Source organism: Lepisma saccharinum, chromosome 2 (genome assembly GCF_977018435.1).
Source record: "Lepisma saccharinum chromosome 2, izLepSacc3.1, whole genome shotgun sequence".
Classification (NCBI taxonomy): Eukaryota; Metazoa; Arthropoda; class Insecta; order Zygentoma; family Lepismatidae; genus Lepisma; species Lepisma saccharinum.
In genome coordinates, this window is record NC_139230.1 from 92,932,832 (window position 1) to 92,951,656 (window position 18,825).

Here is an 18,825-nt window from a genome sequence, read left to right on the forward strand (position 1 = left end):
CGACCATCAAAACCCCACCTCAACTCTCTCATTGGAAATTCACTGCGCACTTTAAAATAAGCAAGGTGTGCTTAAGATTATGTACTTCACGTATTCAATCGCGACTCTCAAAAGTCAGCATAAGAGTGGAAAGAGATGCACATAATGAACCGGCAATTTCTTAAATTGTACAATTTGTGTTTGGTGGCAGGTCCCCAATACTGAGAGATTACTTATGCGAAAATGGCATGCGTAATGCAGAACAAAAGCAAAATTTCTTGTGACCTTCAATTTTGATTCTAAATTATCCCAAACGAGCACTATAAAGCAAATATTACGCACGTGTAGATGCTATGATATTTATTACATACTATTTAATTGTAAATAATACAGTTTGAGATTGAGCTTAGTAGTAGAATCATGCCATAGATAGTACTGGTGTCTTGAAATATGCGCTGGGTCGCGTATAGTTGCTTTTAAGCCTAACTTGTGAATAATTATTTATTTATATATAGGACGACTCCTGAAAGAGTCAGGTTGTTGATCTTTCATATTTTTGCATTGAAACATTGTTATAATCGTAACCAAAGATTGTGTACAATAAGTGCGACTACATTTATTGGAATTCTTAACAGAGATTGTTCTATGGTCACTTCATGTACGCAAATTAAAAAAATGTTATTACAGTTAATAAAACAATTGTTGTTAACCTTTAAGTAGGTAGGTGGCCAAATTGTACACAAGTGGGTAGTGGGGTGCTCACGATACCCCACAGAAAAAAATACACTTACAGCTATATTTCTAACAATTATAATTGTAATATATGTAATTTTATATTATTTGTATGGTTGTAAGATTGTGAATAATGAAAATAACTAAATTTGAAACTTTTTAAGGACATTTTTATAATTTTCCTTTTTCCTTCTATTTTATAGGGACAATTCCTTATTTTATTATATTTTTTTTACTTTTCCTTCCAAACAGAATACACAATAGTTACTGAAAAGTAGCATATGTATCAAACAAATGTACGAGGATTTATATTTAATCATTACTAATTAAATGGTAAAACGTGAACATGAATTTGAGGCTACAAAAAATATAGAAAACAGATAATTTTTTAATATCACTACAGTTCACCTAAAGAAAACTTGTCAGATAAGGATCTGCAAGAGCATTTACACTTTGGAGAAATGTGATTCTTACGATGTATACACTAACATTTTACATGTGGAACTTGAGATTTTAGATTACAATTAGCAAAATTACTCGAGAAAAATAAAGTTTAAACAATATGCAAGTAGGTAGGTGGGGTGCTGATAACACCCCAGAAAGCGGAGCTCTTTGTTATTGTGGACCAGCACACAACAATCAGGCGACTAAAAGACCTACCCCTCAAGGAGTAAACAACATGAAGGTAACGGAAAGATGAACAGTGTTGCCAACTTATAAGACTATATTTTTTAACAATTTTTAGACCTGGGGTGTTGTGGCCACCCCACATACCCACTTAAAGGTTAATAATTTTCCACGAAATTGCTTGAATTTCATTTATGAATTTCCTGAGTAGGAATATGCATGATTAACCCATCTAAACACATTGGTGAAACTGGTTACACCAATTTTGATGGTTGCATTTGGAGAGGGTACTGTAGTTAGAGATTGTAGTTAATCTTGTAAAATGCATCTTGGAAATGTAATGATTGTGTTTTGGAAAACTACTCTCCGTTATTTTGAGTGAACATTGGAGAAAGGACTGTGGAAGTTGATATGAATTTCTCTTTTAGTTTTTGCCGAACTACTTATTTGTGTGACTTGTAAATTGGCCCGAAAGCAATGAAGTTCTTATGAACTTTGAGGAGCCATACAACAGTACAGCATTAACCTCCAAAGCAAATGTGTACGTTCTGCTGTTGTAAAAATAATTAACATCCCGGCCTCCTTAATTTTTGTGGTAGCTTCCTCATTATTAGCAAAATAGAACAGTATGTTACAAAATTTCAAAATTTTACTGCCAGAAATATAAAATTCCTGGCAACATAACATAATTGTTTCTCAGGCTTTCGCTTCCCCAGCATAAAATTACTTGTAGCAAGAGCCTAGTGAAAAAAAATATATATATATTGGGGTCAGGCACTAAATTCAGAAAGGAGTTTGTTAATTCCTAGGAACTTATCATTTACTTTAGTATTTTTTTCACTTTAGTAATTGAGAAATATTTTTCCCTCCCTCACAGTAACCACATAAATAAACAAATAAACTATGTAATACATTTTAACATATGGCCGACTCCTACCATATCACTACAGATTTTAAAATTCAGATAACATCAAGTTCAAAAATTTATAATTGCATATTTATTATTCTGATTTTATACTTACTTATTTATTTTTGACACACATGATATAGAAAACACACAAACATGAAAACACGTATACTGTTGTGCATTTTTTTAAAGAAAGGTAATGGAAATTTCCATAAGTGAACTTGAATTATTAAAAAAATCTTTTTAGAACTGGATTTGAAAATTTCCAGGTGACATGGCAACCAGGCACCCTTTATTTTTCTAATTCTACTCAGAATTGTCACATATTATAAACTTTGTAAATTTTTAAAGCAATTTTTTTCACCACACATTTTAGTGCAAAATTAATTAAGGTTCTGAGATTTAGTGCAGCTCACAGGACAATCCAGCATTTGTTGTATAAGCAAACAAACTATAAATGTAATGTCTCGTGACAAAAGAATTATAAAAATTTGCACTTTGAATCCTTGCTTTCACCTAACATGAATATTATAGTGGGTAATCTTACATTTTGGATTTTTATCAAAAATGAAATATGCATGTCCCTATTATGGTTAACTGCAAGGGTCAAAGTAACCCAGTTTTAGAGTGAAATTATGTAAAACCTTTTTTTTTTTTCTTACTTGTACCAGACATCAACTGTAACATGTGGTGTAGGAAAAGACTGCTTACAAATATGTAATGTATCCAAAATCATTGTGTGACAACAATATTTGATATTTATGACCCATGCTTTTTCTAAAATAAATAAAAAAAAACTGTATTTGCCAGATTAGGTTGAAACCCCGTACCATTGTGATCGTCCAGAATATTATGGTAATTAATTATTTGTTGCCAGAGACCTCGAAACAAACATGACAACACTGAAAAATGTTAATTGTTGCAAAAAAGTGTGTGTACATGCAGTGACATGTTATCGCAAATTAACATGAATTTGGAACAAAATGCACATTTTGCGCATAAAACATTCTTGGGCTTTAGGCTTAAAAATAAACTTTACTATATTTATACTGGATGTACAAAGCACATGTTTTCAAAAGTTTTATCCTCAAATAAACTATGGTGCATGGTCATACATGGAATACTTCCAACAGCTACATGAAACCATGTGTAAATACCATATTTACTCATGCATGTGTACACTTTTTTCAAAATATTTTGCCCCCAAAACCTGTGGTGCATATTATGCATGGAATAATTCAGACAGACAACATGAAACCATGCATATTTTCACTATGTCACTGTGTTATAACACGTATATATCAACAGGTGCAAATACAAATTACCAGGTTGGATTTCCTTAGTAACAATAATTTTAAAGAAAGCAATATGAAAGTGAAATGGCCATTTCCCATAATTTTTCACTTTGTATTGGAGCATTTTGAAACATTCTTGTAGAATTCAAGCATGCACCTCTTGCCCCATGGGAGTCATATCTGCAGTTTTTGTCTGGTGAGAAATAATAGAAAATAACTTCCCGAGTGCTGCAAATCCATAACATAATTTTGATATTCGCTTTCTTTACCACAGAATAAACAAGGTGGTTACAGATGCTAAAAACAGTGGAGGGAGGTGGCATGGGTTGGCGACTCATTGTATGTGCAAGAGGATATTCTCCTCTTGCTCCACATAGCAGCAGCTTTTATGACCTATGAATAAGAAAGCCATTTCTTGAACCTAAATTTCACTGTGCATTATACACATGTAAATACAGTAGATGTTTCCCATGATTTTTCACATTTCACGTGAACGTTTGGCATCACTGAGCAGTGGTGGGGGTTTAATGGGAGATTAAGGGAGAATTCACACCGAAGAGACATGCAACATGTGACACATGACATGTGTCGCTTGGAACCGAACCCTCAGTAATCAATGCAACCTTTCGAACTGGAGACATGGCAAGCTGACGTGTTGAAGGTTACTTACGTGTCTCTCAAACTGGGCCATTTTTTCAATACCGTGCATCATGTCGCTTCAGTTTGTTGTTTGCATATGTGCAGTGAATGCTTCATTCCAAAGAGCTATATTTAGACTCTAGAAGAGAGCCCAACCGGCATCATGTTTGAACCTCTAATTTGTTGATATAATAAGGTATTGCTATGTACAATGTTTTAACAAATGTTTTAAGATTTAAACACAATGTTCTTTGAGCTTTATCAAGTTTTTGATGCAGTTATTGGCTGTAATTTGCCTTCAACATCGTGTAAAGAGGACATGTTTTAACCATTTAAGACGTGACAACTTTTATTGAGAAAAAAGTCAGCACATGGAGGCACTTTAGTCCAAAATAGATCAGTCAACATGGTAAAGTATTCTAGTGCATTGTTTCTCAACCGCCAGGCTGCGGCCCAATAACGTGTCCTCGTATCAAATACACTGAACTGTGAAAGGTTCTGCTGAAAGTGGTTGACAACTATCATAATCCCAATATCATATATCATTGATATGAGAGTTTTCGTTTTTTAAGTCCATTTTATGCACAAATATACTTATCAGGACTCGACCTACAGTTTAAAGTGGGACCCGCCACACTATGTGCCTCCACTGGTTATTGAACCTGGGATCACTTAATTACAAGGAGATGACGTTACCACTTCATCATCCATATTTTTATATTTGTCAACAATCCCACACATAATCAAACTATTATTACTCTGTATGATTATGCCAGAATTTATTTATCAATATTTAATTTCATAGGTACATGTTAATTCATGCTTAAAATCTTAAATACTGTAAAGGTATTTACGAGAAAAAATTCTTGGGCTAAGGGCATTGATTTTAAAAAATACCAGGACATCGTTTCATGAAGGTGATTGCAAATACTGTTATTCAATGATGCAGGCGGTTTGTTCCAGTCTCTAATCCCTGTAACAATGATGGACTTGTTAGGTGAAGGTTTTATGTCTGGAGAGTTTTAGGTTGTGTTTCTTGCTACCGGTTGTTCTATGAGAACATATCTTATCGGATATTTATTTTGGAGAGCCTTTCTCTAGTGCTTAGGTATTCACTTTACTCAGGCTGCAAAGTCTAGCATATACAGTTTGAGGTCAGTGCATATTATTTCTCAGTTTTCTCATGCACAACATGCCTCTCCCAAGTTTCAATTACTTTCAAATTTTACAACGTGATTTACATGTAACAATGTCTCTTGTTACGTGTTTTCGGGTGACTAATAAACTAATTAATGCAATTATATCAGTACCATCATGCGAACTGAGCAAAAAAAAACAAGTGTTGCTTGCCACGTGTCATGTGCACCTTGTCTGTTCGGTGTGAAACTCTCATGTCACTTGTCTCTTCAGTGTGAATTCTCCCAGTGTGCACCTACTGCCATACTAGAGACATAACATTGGTATTTGTTACGTGAGAAACAGGGAAACAGAGCAGGGAGAGGCAGTTTTGATAAAGACAAAGTGTACAGGAAACATATGGCATTACTGAGCATGGTGGCATGATGTTGATGGAGACCAAGTGGTCACCTACCATCACACAGATGCTCTAGCATCGGTATTTATCATGCAAGTTTTAATGGAAAATAACATAGTAAAATATCATGAACACGCGTAGGCCATGTGGCCTAGAAATTAAAATACTATTTTAAAGGATAATAAAGGTATAATTTAGGTATACTTGACAAAAATGTGCACTACAATAAAAACACGACTGCTGGGAAAGAAAAGAAAAAAAAACAATTTTGAAAAAGTAACACTGAGAAACTGAGGTCCTATTTATTACTCAGGACCTTTCTACTTGACCTTATAACAGACATGCACATTACCAAACATTGTCAACTTACAGACAAAAACATATTAGTTATGAGAAAACTTAGGATCAACTTGCCTCACAATGGGTCAAACAATTTGAGGAATTTGCATTTCATTGATAATTACACACACATATATATCTCTAAAAAAGAAAATTAGGTTCTCATTATACTTGAAAGAATGTTGAGTAAAATTTTCACTTTAGGGAAATACTGACCAGATTTATAACTAGGGAGCAGATTTTTAGAAGACACTCAACATGTTAAGTAAAAATTCTGATACCTCCACTTTCATATTAAAAACTGAAGTACAGAGAGAGAAAAAAGGTTGAAGTGTTGTGGGCTGTATGCAGCTCTCAGGATGAGAATTTGACTAAGTTTCTGTGGGTAAAGGTAACAAAATAATTAACAAAATACATTAAAATAATTACATTTTACTTTGGTGCCCAACAATAAAAAATGTATTATTTACTTACATCTAAATACTGTCCTATCAAAGCCTTCTTCGCATTTGCATCTAAAGCACCTGAAGGAGAGCCTTCTTTAAGCTTTGACAGTGTTGCTTTTGGACTGAACGAAGAATTACTTCGTCGATTCACAGCCTTTTCATATACCTTTGCAGATTCTGATGGTGAATAATGTGTGATTTTCCTGCAAATAAGTAATGCAACAGTCAGAAAATCGCCATAACATGTTAAAAGAGCTTAATGCATTATAATGTAATCCACATTGCAAAATAAATAAATATATCACCCGAAATTAGCTTACCACAGGGAAACAAAAAACCTAGAATTATGAAATCAGCTGCAAGTCCAGATTAATGAGGTATTATCAAGTCATTGGGATGGAATGCAGTCATACTGTACCCTTAGGATGTGAAAGCAAAATCAAATTACACAAAACTATACTGTACTTAAGTGTTCTTCAACAAAGGATGGGAGGAGGGGGTGTTTAGAAACACCTGAGTGTAAATGAATGGAAACAAAAGAGAAAAAAGAGGGGGGAGAAAAGCATCTAAAACTATGGAGTCCTGCCATTTTTCGATGGAATAAAAAAACACTCATAAGCTACATTAAGTGGAGATATGAAAAACTTAGGAAGAAAATAATTAGTATGTATTACTCATTGTTCCCAAGTTCTATGAAAATTGCAATTGAGTTTGCCACATTCCTCATGGCTCTTTCAAATTTTCATAGTACATGTCTAACAAAGCCACAAGAAAGGTGGGAACAATGATCTAAAAAAAGTGGAAATTAATAGTGTTCATTAATAAAAATAGTAAGAATCAATCTTCCGACATACATAGAACACACACAGTAGAAAAAACAAATTTTTCATATTACCTAATTAGTGTAATTCCATTACCTTCATTGTTAATTTTACAGCTCTTCCAACTCAGCTTCTTTGCAATTTTTGCACTAATGTACATGATTTGATATTAGTCTTGAAGCTTTCCTGGCGATGAATGATCTAAAGATTCTCTCGGGTTACTCTCATCTTCACTTCTACCCTGAAGATGAGAGTGATGTTAGCTCTCAAAAGCTTGGAATCCTTTCCACAACTCACCTGGTCGATAGCCTGAGGGAATCTTTTCATTATTTGATATGTAGGGCAAGTACTGTGGTAATGGACACAGAACTAGTACTGGTCATAGAAGATGAAAATATCTTTAAAAAAAAAAAACTCCATAATATTTAAGTACAGAGCCGTGGTGGACTAGTCAGTAGCATGATACGGTAGGGTTTCTGACTGCTGAGTTTGAATCCTGGTGTGGGTGATCTAAGATTGGAATTTTTCAGGCTTTCCAACATAAAGCAGCTCTGGGGCTCATCCACCTTCAAATCAATGGGTACCTGAAGGCAACCCTGGGGAGTAAAGGTGGCTGGAGCAAGATGCTAATCACATCACCTCCAAAGTGGCCAGGATCGAGAATGTGTGGGTCCTCTCCCCACATCCCCTAAATGTGCCTTCATGGCATGGTGCTATATGCATGGGGAACTTCAGCTTACCATATCTTTGAAGTACATTCTGTAGTATGACAAAACTCACTGGCTACTAAACTACTGCAGTTGACTGGACTTCAGAGTTTCACTTAGGAGAGATTGATTGATTGATTGATTTGCTTTATTTCGAACCCGGGACCCCTTGCATCATAGCACGATGTGCTAACCACTCTGGCACTCGGCACAGTTAGGAAAGAAAAATATTTAGTTTATCTAAGGTGTCTGCAAAGTTATGTCAGATGTATTTATGAACTTATATTTTTGTCTCGGGGCCCATTATTAAAGAACTTAACCTACAGGTACCGTATTTAAACATGTATAATGCACACCCTGGTTTTGATGGGGAAAAGCGATTAACAATTATATCTCGTATATAATGCACAGTACAATTCAGGTTCAAGAAATTGCTTTCTTAGTTGTAAAAGCTGTTGCTATGCAAATATAGAGTAAATGACATCATACCTATTCAGTGAGTCACCTGTTGCTATGTGAACAAAGAGGAGAATACAGTCGTACCCCGATTTTACATTTTTCAGGGGCCTGTAAATAAAAAACTTAAAAAGCGGGAAAGCATAGGGGAGGTGTGAAACTTAAGTGTCAGTTAGAAACAAGTTCACAATCGACTTTTAGGGGGTATATTGTGTCAAAAATAATTCAACAATGTTAGAGAAGTATGATTATGAATTTTTAAGGGAGAAAAACAAGACCTACTGTGAAAATCAGTGGCGGATTAACGTGACACACTTTTGAGTTTAGGGACGGTGGATGACTGCTTCTATCTGCCACCTATTAGATTCAATTTATGCTTCTGATTGTGTGGGATCTTCATTTACTCTGTAAACTGGTAAATAGTTGCTAGCTTTAGAAGTATCGGGTAATTGGAGGAGGGTGAAAATTTATAGTTGGACGTCAAGCATCTTTATACAGTAATCAAAGTATCATGGATTCAGTTCACAGTGGAGATATGTAGAATGATTCAGATCTCACTTCAGCTGCATGTGTGTCCAGTCCCGATCAGCCCAACAGCATAAAGTGAACTGAAAAGAAGTTTTTTCAAAGTTACGCATTTTTTGACGTCACATAACAGGGAATTCTTATCAGTGACGTGCCCAGGATTTTCGAAAGGATGGGGGAGAAGTGTTACGTATACTTTTTAATAGCCCTCATTTCACATATTTTCCTGCCTTTTCAACAGCACCTGAATGGTTCCCAAGAAAAGTATCAAGTATATTATTATTAGCATCCTGTGCATTTCCTTCCTGCACTGTTCTGTGTTCAAGATGTTTATCAGAAGGCAAAACAAGAAAAATTAGCTTGTCTTTTCACTGGTCGCTTTATGTTTGGTAATCTTCAAAAGCTAAACAACCTTCTGAGGCGAGATTCAAAACAATGCCATTTTTCTTCCCTTTATGGTGGATGAGTCATTGCTCTGGAGCCATGAGACAAAACTCCGACCAGTGATAAGGGGAGGGAGGGGAATTGAAGACCAACAGGTGGTGGAGGGACACCAATGCAGTTGTTAAACAAAAGTTTAATCAGATGTGTGTTCATTCCTGACCAAGTTGAGGAAAGAAAGAGGGAACTGCTTTATGCTCTCCCCCCAATGCTACTGACATACGAGCAACATTTCCAAAACAGATAGAGGCAATTAAAAAAAAGGGCTGGGGCTGTAGATTAATGAGCTTGTTTGGGGGAAGATGGCTGACTTTATTTTCTTTTTTACTTGTAGACAGTACACTATAGAATAGGGATGTGACGAAGCTGAAAATTTACAAATGCCGATGTACTCACCGATAATTTTTGGAACCGATACCGATGCCGATATTTAACCGGTTCCAATACATAAGATTAATAAACAGAAATGGGATGTTATTTTCAGCATGACAAAAATAAATTTGCTATGTACATTTCTATTGCATATCATATGTATATACATATATATTCTCAAGAGATGCGAATGTACATTTGCATCTACAAAATGTTATGTGAACCTTTAAGAAGAACATGGATTCTCAAGAGATTAAACATTAGTACACAAGCAGTTCTTTGAAATGCAAAATGAATTCCTGTTCTGCCAGATTCAACTTCAGAAACACGAGATTGGGAAGCACTTCAGGAAGTAACCTACTTCTTCTCTTATCTCAAATCTGTCCACCAACACTGAACACTCAATCACTGAATTATGATGCAGCAGGTATGCCCAAGTATTTTCTCAGGACTTGCTTCACGTTTGAATATTCATTTTTGAATTTCCAATAAAACAGCAGATCCTGGTTCAGCAATGTACTGTTTTATTTCCGATTTATAGTAAGGTTGATCCTCTGAATGAGTTTGCAATAATTGCATTACAAAAACTCTACAATAATGACGAATCATACCCAAATTTTCAATAAATCTTACAAAACTAGAATATAAAACTTATTAGAAGGTAAAAACTCTAGTATAATCTGTACCGGTTTAAATATCGGATTTTTGCCGATTCCGATACCGATGCCGATGTGTCAATTTCGGCCGATTTTCATACATCTGTAATCGGCTTCGGCACATCCCTACTATAGAATATACATATCCAGGAGCGACTGCTTAATTGTACACCACAGGAAAAAAGAAGGGATGACAGCTTCTTGCCTTTATGCTAATTGGTTGTCTCTTCCTATTCTTCGATCTCAGCCAATTTGGAGGTGATGTGATCAGAGCACCATGCAACCTCCAGGGTTGCCCCAAGGTGCCCATTTATTTGAGACTAGGTGAGATCCAGAACTGCTCTATGAGGCAGCTTAGATCACCCACCCTGGGAATTAAACCCAGGTTTCCAGTGTGGCAGGATGCCCTTCCGACTAGGTGACAACGGCTCCCCAGCAAATGAGAATAAGTAAATAAATATATACTCTTTTGACCCAAATAAGTATTTTAATGGTATTTAGATGTGCACTAAATTTTACTGCTCCTAGAGAATATTAGCACACCCCTCATTTTTCCCTGACTCCATCACTGTACAACGTGCGAGTCGCATAACCTGCAAAAAAGGATCCATTTTCTGCCCCACACAGAATAATACATGTGTCCGAACTTCGACCCCCTCCCCCCAAAACAATTGATTTGACAAGAATATTTTTCCACCAGTGAGTAACATATCGCTCATCTACCCATAGAAAAAAATAAACACTTTAGCTTCAGCTTCATTCTGATGACCAAATGACATAGCATTCGTGAAAAAACTTCAGATTAAAAATAATTTGCAGTGAAATATAGACTAGATCCAATCGTATTTCCTTAGGAAACTAAACAACTTCCCATTAAAAAAGAAGTGCAGTTCTTATTCAGTATCGGACAGCGGAGGGTGGCAAACCCTTCTTATTATTTTTTCTATTCCAATGCTGCAGACAAGAAGAAAGAAAAAGTTTTCATAAACAAGCCCCCTTCTTGCTTTTCTTTTTCGTTCCAGTCAACTAGGAAGAATTCCGTAAATCTGTGTGGGCAAAGAAGCGAATGGTGATCAAGTCCTGTTGTCAATTTTCCACTCGGAGGGGGAAGGGTGAACTTTCGTTTTGTCCGAATTTTAAGGCAGGTACCATTTAGCGAGAATCAGTTTGGCAACAGTGCGCTTGTTGTCTGATCCTGAGGCAGAAGAATCGGCCCATTGTATTTTTACCAGGAATGCAAGAAGTGCCATTCTCCCTTCCTGTCCATCAAGGAAGGTGCGACAAATGCAAGCTGTCCCCCCCCCCCCACACACACACACACATCTTTCACTGAACCATGCCTCTTTGCTCCCTCCTCTCACATGAAAGCCTAACATCTGGAAGTTCAAGGTCACGTGGTGAATGACCCAGCCTTCAAAGCAAGAAAAATGAGGGACAACTCGCAGTCAACAGAAAAGGTTTCTGCCAAATTTTAAGACATCGTCACGGCTCGGAAAATGTATAAAGTGGGAAACGGGAGTTTGAGTGAATGTAAGTTCAAGGTGAACATCCTATTATTTAACATGGCCTTTTGCCAGGGCCTGATGATGAACGTATTAAGTGGGAATGTAAAATCGGGGTTTCACTGCACAGTCTTGTGTATACAATGAGTCACCAACCCATGTTACCTCCCCCTCTCCCTCCACTGTGTCTAGCATCCCACCTTGTTTATTCTGTAGTAGAAAAAAGTGAGATCAAATTATGTTGTGGATTTTCAGCACTCAGAAAGCTATTTTCTATTATTTCTCACCCGACAAATACCACTGATACACATCCCATGTGACAGGTTGCAAAACGTTCTGTTATAAAGTGAAAAATCATGGGGAAATGGCCAGTTCACTTTTATAGTGTTCTTTAAAAAATATTATTAATAAAGAAATCAAACCTTGTAATTTGTAATAGTGAAAACATGTATGGTTTCATGTTGGCTGTCCTAATTATTCCGTGCATAATACACACAATTTTTGGAGGTAAAAACTTTGGGGAAAAGTGTGCCTTATACATGAGTAAATACGGTATTTTTAGAAAGTTGTGTAGTGCTTGCCAAAGTTATGGTAAGCAAAATGCATTAGAAAATATGATTGGATGCGAGTAAAGAATTGTTTTCCAAAACAAATCATGCAACAGTTACAAAATAATAACATGCATGTGTTATTACACCAATGGTCCCTAATGATATGTCAATACATATTCAACCTATCCTGCAAAAGCTTTTAGGTCTATATCTTTAGTTTTACAAAGGTATGGATATTAGCTCAAAATAAGCAAAAATTTGGCAAATAATATTATCAATATTGCAACTGTGGTGGACATTTCACAAACTACAAGTTACATGTTACTTCCAATCAATTTATTTTCTACAACAGGGCATTTATATAAAAAAAGGAAAAGAAAGTGTAGCACAACTGGGGGCATTTTTCTCAAGCAAAACTTATCAGTCATCTGGTTACATCCTTGTCTTAAGGAGGTAAACATGTCATTCATATTATGAATACGAATTTATGTCAGATTGCAAGATTTTCATGTTACTCCATGGTAAATAAGAACGTCAGAGGAACTCTACATGAGATTAAAATACTTACGCATCACTGATTCCATAGAGATCTTTCAGGTGTTGCTTAAGAACAAGTAACAATAAACACCCCTGAGAAGCTGTAATACATTCTTCAAGAACACTTGTGTCTTCAGGAACCCTACTGTACAATGATTCTTCATCCTCATCTTCTTCTTCATCATATACTATTTCAGGTGCTCCAGTTTCAGGATTAATTCGAGTTTCATGGTTAGCTGGTGGAAGAAGTGCCTGGAAAAGGAAATGTAAATTCTGTAATTTTAATCCTTGATGGTAAGATACAATTTTATTATGGACAGGGCAGATTAATCGGTACTCTATTGCTATTGGCTTATGTAAGCATCTTAGTGCATGGGTTTATTGGTAAAATTGCAGATAACTTTACTGATCCATTTTTCGATAAATGGGTGTTATCAGAGTGGCTACTCTAGGACCATGATAAAATTCAAGTATAATTCCCGGTTTTCAAGGTGAATTTTCCACACACAAAAAAAAAAAATCAAGGCTACAAGCACATGTTTTCTCAACCATATGTTTTACAGCCTGTCAACATCCACAGAAATATATTAACAATATAAAGGGCATGTGTGATTCCAATGTATCCAAAAATTCTAAGGTTGTCAAGAACATGGAGAGTTTGACTCACTGTTTCGCCCCTGAAGTTTTGAGTCCTGGCCAGAGTACAGGTGCTCCATTGTCTTTGTTCCATCATCCACATCAGTTAGAGGCAATGCGTTTTCGGAACATCTCTAAGGTGTTCTTATGTGCAAGCGAGTCACACAGAAACCGAATCAGCTGGGGAGGGAGTTGTAACACGTGACTGTTGGAGCGTGTTTACAATTCTCGAGCAGCGTTGCAAGTGAACAAAGAAACGGTGGGTACAGTGTGTAACAATGACCCAATGCAGAATTGTACAACAACAAAAGCTCACTAGCAAAAACAATACAATAAGCTTACCTATGTGTTGTAAATACTGCAAATACAATCAAATGAAGAAACCAATGATTTATTCCAGGTCTTCAATGCCATCCAGTTCAGAATCTGAATAGGACACTTTGCAACAAGAATCTTCTGCATTCGAGAATGAATCGTCCGCACTGCTGCTACTGTCGTCAACACTGAAAGCAAGACGCTCTATTTCTGGTTCCAGCAATCCCTCCACCTGAATGTATTGTTCCTCAGTTTTTCTAACATTGCTGCAACATGACATGATTCCCATTTCTCCTCTCCAATCACCGAAAATGCTTCCGTACACAGTTCCCACACATCATTTAATTTGAAAGTCACATTGCGATTTGAAACCCATTGTTTAGAAATGCTCCAAATTTTCTCTATAGCATTTAAATTGGGATGATATGCAGGCAAGCGGAGGACAGTGTGGCCATGTTCATTCATCAGTTCATCTAAAATGTAGGATTTCATCTTCGGTTTTTGCAGTTTTAAAAGGCTGTAAAGTTCAGGCTTGAACATATAGTCTGTAAATGGTATATATTTTTTTAATAGCCACTTTTGCATTTCCTTTTTCCTGGTGTTAGACGAAGGCAGGGGTGGTGCAAGGGGGTGCTTGCATGCCCCTTAATTTTCTTCGGCACTCCCTTCAGCACCCCTACGGTCAACTGAAAACATTAACATTAATGTGCAATATTATGTCATGTCAACATATTGAGCGCCGAATGAAAGGTACTGAAGTAAGATCGTTATTATTGTATGCAACAGGCAAGCACTGAAAGAGGTGCCGATACTTTTCTGTACTGGCGGCAGCCTCTGTAAAGATCAGCGGCCATTGTTCTTCTTTCGTCAGCATTGTTGTTATGATTTTTTTTTCTTTTGTTTCTCCAAGTGGTCTGTTCGTGGTTTTTGATAATTGCATATGGCTTAATGTGAATTATGTTTTTTTCTTTTTTGCATTGTCGATAAACGGTTTATTTCCCGCCTACTTGTTCTTCCTTACACTGGAGCCAAAAATTCAGGTGCTTTTAAGGTATCACCAGGTCATTCTCAGGAAATTATTTAATGCGAGTTGTAACATGAAGGGTAGTTTTCTTCTTAAAACATTCTATTTGTTCCACGTAACATGACTAGCAAATGTGCCATTTCAAGCTATTTCATAAACTGTTAGGAAGGGGTCCAATGTTCATGAATAAATTTTACAGTTCATTGTTGGGGATAGTGCGGCAGAAGGGATTTTAAAGACGACACAGTTGCTGTGCTCTTCATGATTTGTCTTGTGGCAGAAGGAAGGTATAATGTACTATGTGTTTTGTACCTCCATTGGTTACATTGAAAAGGTTCAAAAATTGTGTTTTTCAGGGCAGGATGATTTTATTTTGTATTTCACTACATAGTTCAATAAGACTGCAACATGTATCTGAATGTTTACACTGTATGACCACTTTCTTGGAGTAGAAGACTTAATACATATCATCATGGACGTCCAAGGGGAGGGCAAGGGGGGCACAGCCTCCCTGGAAAATTAATGTCAATCTAAAGTTATATGTTTCACACACCAATATTTTCATTTCAGTCAGTAATTTATGTTAATCAGTGGCGGCGATTAGGGATGCAGTTGCCCCCATTTTTGGCTTTGCCCCTGCACTATGCTAAACCTTATCTACCAAGGAAAAGTAAACTGTCCTTGTTTGGACTGAACAGGAGGCATGTTTTATGTGTGGAACACACTACAAAATCACACTTCTATACACTCAGCAGCAAGCTCAAGCCTAGCACCAGATTCTTGAACCTCAGTATCACTTTCACGAATGTTTTCTGAGCATGTCCTTCTGCGCAACCTGCTATGCCATCACAAGGAGGAAAACCATTTTAGGTTCACTGACTAGTGAAGCGACAGAACTTAGAGCTGTTCCAAAAACGCGTTGCCTCTACTCATAATTTATGCTCATGTTAAATAACACAAATATACAATATATACATGAAACAGCAGCTGTTTGAAAATAATATAACTGTTCTAATTGACTTCTTCATTATGTTCCATTTTGAGCTTCCAAGCATTTTTTTTCTTCGTGTATTGAGAATAACTAATAGCTAATATTAGATCATATTTTGGGAAATGAGACAGTGGTAGTAAATAAATACAGAGAAACTTATTACTCACCTTTCTGTGAAGCTGTTTTTTTGTTGTTGTTCTATTAATTTCAGTGGCCACTGCCACAATCCTCATTGGAACTTGTTGCATTGTTGTTTGGCATGCTTCCATTATTTTAGTTCTTCAATTGCCACCATGCATGGATTTCCCTACTACAGTGGTTAACACCAGGGAAAGGCATATGGTACGGGTGTAGGCAGACAACAAGTGCACCTGGTGGCAATCGAAGAACTAGAAACAACAGAAGCATACCAAACAACAGTGAAGCAAGTTCCAACGAGGATGGTGGCAGTGGCCACCAAAATTAATAGATCAACAAAAACAGCATTGCGGAATAGTGAGTACTAAGTTTCTCTGTATTTATTAGCTAATATTATGTTAAATAAAATCTACCAAGAAAAATCGAGAGACAATTTCATTATCACCACTCTATTTTATAAAAGTTGGAGAGAAGTAATGAAAAACTACTCAACAAGCATGTTTTTACCTCTTGATGTTAACAATATTATTTGTTTTAAAATGCATATCTGTGAGTTAATTTAAGGCTTAATACTACAGTGAAACCTTAATTAGAAATTCTTCAGGGCATATAGATAAAAACTTACAATGCACAAAAGCTCTGCAATATTGAGACCAGGATGTAGTTGTATTGCACAAGGAAATTTAAAAATCTGGTAATGGAAAAACTTACCTCTCGAAAGGACTGCAAAAGGTTTGTGCCTGAGACTGATATCATAATGTCAATATGATGTATGATAAAAAGAGGCTCATCTTGAACTTGGAATGGAAAATATGCCACATTGTCTGCCAGGTACAACATTTGAGATAGTGTAGTTTTCTAAAAGAAAGGAAAAAGTGATTTACTTCAAAAGTACATAAATAAATTGTCAAGAGCCAATAAAAAAATAGAAAAAGAAATAAAAGCTCAACAAATGTTTTGCAGATATTTTGGATTAAACCTTAACTTTCATTCAATTATGTAATTTTGTTAGGATATTTAAGTTTGTTTGTAACTTCAACTACTTAATGACTTGATTTGGTTTATTTTACTTCACATTTCTGCCACTTTTGGCTAATCACAAAGATGAGCATTGGTGGATGAAATTGATGAAGGGACACTTACAAAGAACACCCATGCCTAGGCTGGGATTCGAACCCGGCTCCATTCGCATCATAGCACACTGTGCTAACCACTCCACCATGTAAGCTGGCTCAACTACTCAATAATTAATGATGAAATTTGTAATATTATTTATATGTACTTTGCTGTACTCACATCATTCTTAAGATTGATTTGTATATAGTGGAAATGTTTAATTCTTAAAGAAATTCAAATGCGTTAAAGCATTAAAATGTATTGTTTGCCACGTCTCTGCATGCTATAAGGGATTCACACCAATATCTGCCAGACCTATTTTCAACTTATTCAGAAATGAAATAAAGGCTATTCAAAATCTTGGGAGTACAAGCAAGCCAGATGATATGTAGTACAGTGTTTTCCAAAACTCTCTCTCACATTTAAATTCACTATAACTTTGTAACAGAGATATTTTAGTGGAATTAAAATACACAAGACATGTAAAAATGGCAGCTATATAGCATAATTTTGGCAGGAGAAATCATTATTCCCATGAATTCCAACAAATGCTCATCCAAATGTTGAAAAAAGAGAGATTTCTCCCTCCCCTCTCCCCCAAAGAAATACATATTTATGTTTATGAATTTATACTCACCACTTGCTCATCAAATTGCTTCAGAATAGATAATGCAATTGCTCTTCGCTGTTGTTTTGTGTTACGTAGGATGGAATACAAAAAGCCATTAAGAGCTGATGGATATTCTCCTTCTTTTATTTTAAAGCCTCTAACTATACCATCACCCTGTATAATTTTTTGCAATTTAAATGAAAGACGGATTCCAGATTGTGATTTCATGTGAATAAAACCTGGGTATTTCTTTTCAATGTCCTGAAGTTGTCTATCAGCACTGTGACTAACCACCTGCTCTACATCAGTGCTCATGCATATCAAGTATGGTACAATCTGAAACAAAAATTAGAACAATAAATACAAAAAAAAAATCATTACATTACATAACATTAAAATGCAAGCACAACAATATGTAAAGTATGTTGTTCCACAATATCATGTAAAAGAAGCAAACGACAGACAAAAATCTAAATGAAATCCTAATGATGATAAAAATCTCACCATAACACTAGAATTACATCAATAAAATTGCCAATGAGTTTACAGAACCGTAATTAAATATACATTTCCATCTCTAGAGTACTTTTCTGATTAATATCATATAGGAATGGGACAGATTAATCGGTATTCTATCGGTACCGGCCGATATAGACACCAGTGTATCAGTTTATCGGTAAAATTACAGATTATTTCACCGATCCAATATATCTATAAATATGTTATAATTTACTGCAAAATTCTACCATTTAGTTATAATTTTTATGGATAATATTCAAGCCCAACTTTTTAAAAAATTAAATGTCTAAATATGCAGCTTCTTTGCACTGCACTTTACCTTGAAACACACATTTATAAAGAAGGTAAATGAACTACTCAGGTTCTTCAAGGACCATTTGGAACTTTATATTGGTACTTTATTGGTATCG

At 35.9% G+C, this 18,825-nt stretch overlaps 1 protein-coding gene across 4 annotated transcripts in view; it reads right to left on the reverse strand.

Moving 5' to 3' along the window:
* Nipped-B (Nipped-B cohesin loading factor) overlaps positions 1-18,825 on the reverse strand; it is a 293,544-nt gene that overhangs the window by 11,422 nt on the left and 263,297 nt on the right. For all 4 annotated transcript variants that reach the window (XM_083117506.1, XM_083117505.1, XM_083117503.1 and 1 more), the window contains 4 exons: positions 17,924-18,232; positions 16,882-17,028; positions 13,098-13,318; positions 6,527-6,701 (listed from right to left, as the gene is read on the reverse strand). In XM_083117506.1, coding sequence (XP_082973632.1) covers positions 6,527-6,701; positions 13,098-13,318; positions 16,882-17,028; positions 17,924-18,232 — 852 coding nt within the window. The remainder of the gene's footprint in view (positions 1-6,526; positions 6,702-13,097; positions 13,319-16,881; positions 17,029-17,923; positions 18,233-18,825) is intronic.